Genomic DNA, 3,539 nt, shown 5'->3' with positions numbered 1-3,539 from the left:
ATGTTACCTAAAACTCACTTTATAGTAAGCAATCTTCCCCCTTACCTTATTGTTTGAGATTTCAAGGTCTTGATGTTCCTCTCTCTCCAAATCACTACCTCACGATGGCTCCCAAAATGGTCTCCCCAGACTCATATGCGCCGTTTAGAGATATGCTTCAAACCTTAATTTTTACCATAACTCTCACACTCTTCCTTAAGATATATATTATGTTTAATCCAACTTTAAGATTAATTCCCCAATATTTAATCCCAAACGAAATATTTATTTAATTGAAAAATAAAATAAAATAATTATTCAATTAAGCGTCACACCTTTAATTTTTAAACAAAATATTTATTTGATTTTAAAAGGAAAAAATATTTTTAACATAAGGTGTCGCACTATATTTAAATAATTAAATAATTATTATTATAAACCTCAAATAATTATTATCGTTATTTTAAATAATTAAATAAAATCTACCGCTCTGAACCAAATATTTTAATAAATATTAAATTATTAAAATACCCTCGAATACTCTAAAACATCATAAAAACACACCAACATCACATACATAAATTATCAAATAATTTATAAAATGCTATAATTAAATAAAAACAATTAAATAAGTTAGGGGCGTTACAACTCTCCCCTACTTCAAAAGATTTTCGCCCTCAAAAATTATATGGCGAAAACAACTACGGGTAGGATTCCTCCATCCTGCTCTCCAGCTCCCAAGTCAAACTACCTCTAGCAGGTCCTCCCCAAATGACCTTCACTAGAGTAATCTCTTTGCCTTGTAGCTTCGTAACATCTCAATCGACGATCCAAACAGAAGCTACTTCAACCGTCAGGTTGTCACAAACTTGTGCATTGTCAATCTGGATTACGTGCGAAGGATCAGTAACATACTTCCAAAGTTGCGACATACGGAAAACATCACGCAGGTTCGAAAGAGATGGGGGTAAGGCCACACGATAAGTAACTGCTCTAATCCTATAAGTAAACTGATACAGTCCAATAAAGAGAGGAGTGAGCTTCTTAGACTTCAGGGATCTTCCAACACAAGTCACTGGAGTGACTCTTAGAAAAATGTGATCACCATCCTGAAATTCAAGATCCTTTCTTCACTTGTCATAGTGACTCTTCTGCCTACTCTGAGATGCCTTCATCTTCTCTTGAATTACTTTGACTTTCTCAGTCATCTGATGTACAATTTTTGGTCCAAGTACAATGCTCCCACCAGAATCATACCAATATAGAGGAGTCCTACATCTCTTGCCATACAATGCCTCGAATGGTACCATCCTTATACTAGAATGGTAGTTGTTATTGTACGTGAAGTCTATCAGAGGTAAGTAACTATCCCAAGTACCGCCATGCTCCAAAATATAAGCCCTCAACAAGTCCGCCAAAGACTAGATAGTCCTCTCCGTTTGTCCATCAGTCTGTGGGTGATACGCCGAACTCAATCTCAACTTAGTACCCAAAACATCCTATAAGCTTCCCCAAAATTTGGATGTAAACCTCATATCTCTATCGGAGACAATACTCCATGGAATACCATGAAACTTCACAATTACCTCAATGTAAATCTCTACAAATCTCTGTAATGGAAAACTGATCTTAATCGGTATGAAGTGAGCCGATTTAGTCAGCCTATCAACAATCACCCAAATTCCATCATTTCCTTTCAGAGTACTTGGCAACCCAGTCACAAAGTCCATAGATATGCTATCCCACTTCCATTCTGGAATATTTAACGGTTGCATCAATCCAGACGGTATCTAATGCTCAACTTTAGATTTTTGACAAATTAAGCAAGAATAAAAAATTTGTGCAATGTCCATCTTCATCCCTGACCACCAGAAGATTTTCTTCAAATCCTGATACATTTAGTGGCTCCTGGATAAATACTCAAATTGCTCCAAGACTCTCCTCTAAGATTATCCTCTTAAACTCTGGAACATCAGGTACATAAACTTTGCCTCGAAACTTCAGAATTCCGTTCTCATTAATTTGGAAATCCTCATCGTTGCCTTGACCTACTGATGTTAGTTGATCAACCAAAGCCAAATTCAATCTTTGTTTCTCTTTGATCTCTTCAAGAAAACTACTGGTTAGCTTCAACATACCCAACTTCATATTATTCGAAGTCACTTCACATACTAAGCTCAAATCTCTAAATTGTTCAACCATTTCAAGCTATCTGACCATCATTGTCGACATGTGCAAAGATTTCCTACCCAAATCATCTACTACCACATTGTCTTTACCAGGATGGAAATTCAAACTAAATTCGTAGTCCTTCAAAAAATCTAACCATCTCCTCTGTCTCATGTTAAGCTCTTTCTAATCAAAGAGATACTTCAAACTCTTGTTATCACTGAAACTTCAAATTTGGAACCATATAAGTAGTGCCTCCAAATCTTCAACACGAATACCACTGCTGCCAACTATAGATCATGCGTTGGGTAATTCCTTTCATGAACTCTCAGTTGTCTCGAAGCATAAGCCACAACCTGACCATTCTGCATCAACACACCTCTCAGGCCCATCTTGGAAGCATCATAATATACAACAAGGGACTCACTTGGATTCGGCAAAATCAAAAATGTAGCAGACATCAACTTCTTCTTGAGTTCTTGGAAACTCTCTTCACAAAGGACATCCCAAACCTTGGCTTGACCCTTTCGAGTCAACTGAGTTAACGACAATGCTAACTTTGAAAACCCTTTAATGAACTTCCTGTAGTAACCAGCCAATCCAAGAAAACTTCTAATCCCAGTGATAGAATTCTGATACACCCATTGTAACACATCATTTATCTTCGACAGATCCACAACTATACCACCACTAGAAACCACATGACCAAGGAAACTCACTTCTCTTAAGCAGAACTCACACTTGGGAAACTTTGCATACAACTGGTTCTCTTTAAATGTCTGCAATACAATTCTCAGATGTTCCACACATATCCTCATACTATCGTCCTTCTTCTTCACTAACAACACTAGCGCACCCCATGGCGAAACACTCGGAAGATCAAACTTCTTTTCAAGTAGATCTTCTAGTTGCTTCCTCAATTCACTCATCTGAAGCAGAATTTCTATAAGGGTCCACTATTTGGTACTAAGTCGATGGCCAACTCAACCTAACGCTCTGGCGGTAAGTCATAGATATCCTCTGGAAATACATCTGGAAAATCACATACAACCAACAACTCAACCATTGCGGCTTTACTATTGACCTGCAAGGACGAAAACATTAGGAACACACAAGAATCACCTTCCAAGAATCCTTCTACTTGTGTAACATATGGAAAAACTCCGCACCTTCATCGAACTCGACTTCACGGTCTGAAGGCAAGTCGCAGATATCTCTTAGGAAAAACATCAGGGATCACACACCACAAACACAACATTAGCCATCACATTTTTTTCTACTCTCCGAGAAGCCAACATCAATAATACATGATCGTTATCCCTAAAGACATCCCAATTTGGCCGACAGACAGGAATCTTGAATCTACAACATCTTTAGTGTGAAGAACAACA

At 37.6% G+C, this 3,539-nt stretch overlaps 2 protein-coding genes across 2 annotated transcripts; both read right to left on the bottom strand.

Moving 5' to 3' along the window:
* Positions 1-797: 797 nt before the first annotated feature.
* LOC127078661 (uncharacterized) lies at positions 798-1,709 on the bottom strand. Its single transcript, XM_051019095.1, has 2 exons — positions 1,566-1,709; positions 798-1,088 (listed from the first exon to the last, which is right to left on the bottom strand). Exons 1-2 carry the CDS (start codon positions 1,707-1,709, stop codon positions 798-800), a joined length of 435 nt encoding a protein of 144 aa, XP_050875052.1.
* A 190-nt stretch (positions 1,710-1,899) lies between these two features.
* LOC127078660 (uncharacterized) lies at positions 1,900-3,077 on the bottom strand. The gene is made up of 3 exons (XM_051019094.1): positions 2,562-3,077; positions 2,197-2,334; positions 1,900-2,106 (listed from the first exon to the last, which is right to left on the bottom strand). Exons 1-3 carry the CDS (start codon positions 3,075-3,077, stop codon positions 1,900-1,902), a joined length of 861 nt encoding a protein of 286 aa, XP_050875051.1.
* Between the last annotated feature and the right edge of the window lie 462 nt (positions 3,078-3,539).

Source organism: Lathyrus oleraceus, chromosome 5, assembly GCF_024323335.1.
Source record: "Lathyrus oleraceus cultivar Zhongwan6 chromosome 5, CAAS_Psat_ZW6_1.0, whole genome shotgun sequence".
NCBI lineage: Eukaryota > Viridiplantae > Streptophyta > Magnoliopsida > Fabales > Fabaceae > Lathyrus > Lathyrus oleraceus.
The sequence above is the reverse complement of the archived record's forward strand: the minus strand, read 5'-3'. Positions and strand labels throughout refer to the sequence as shown.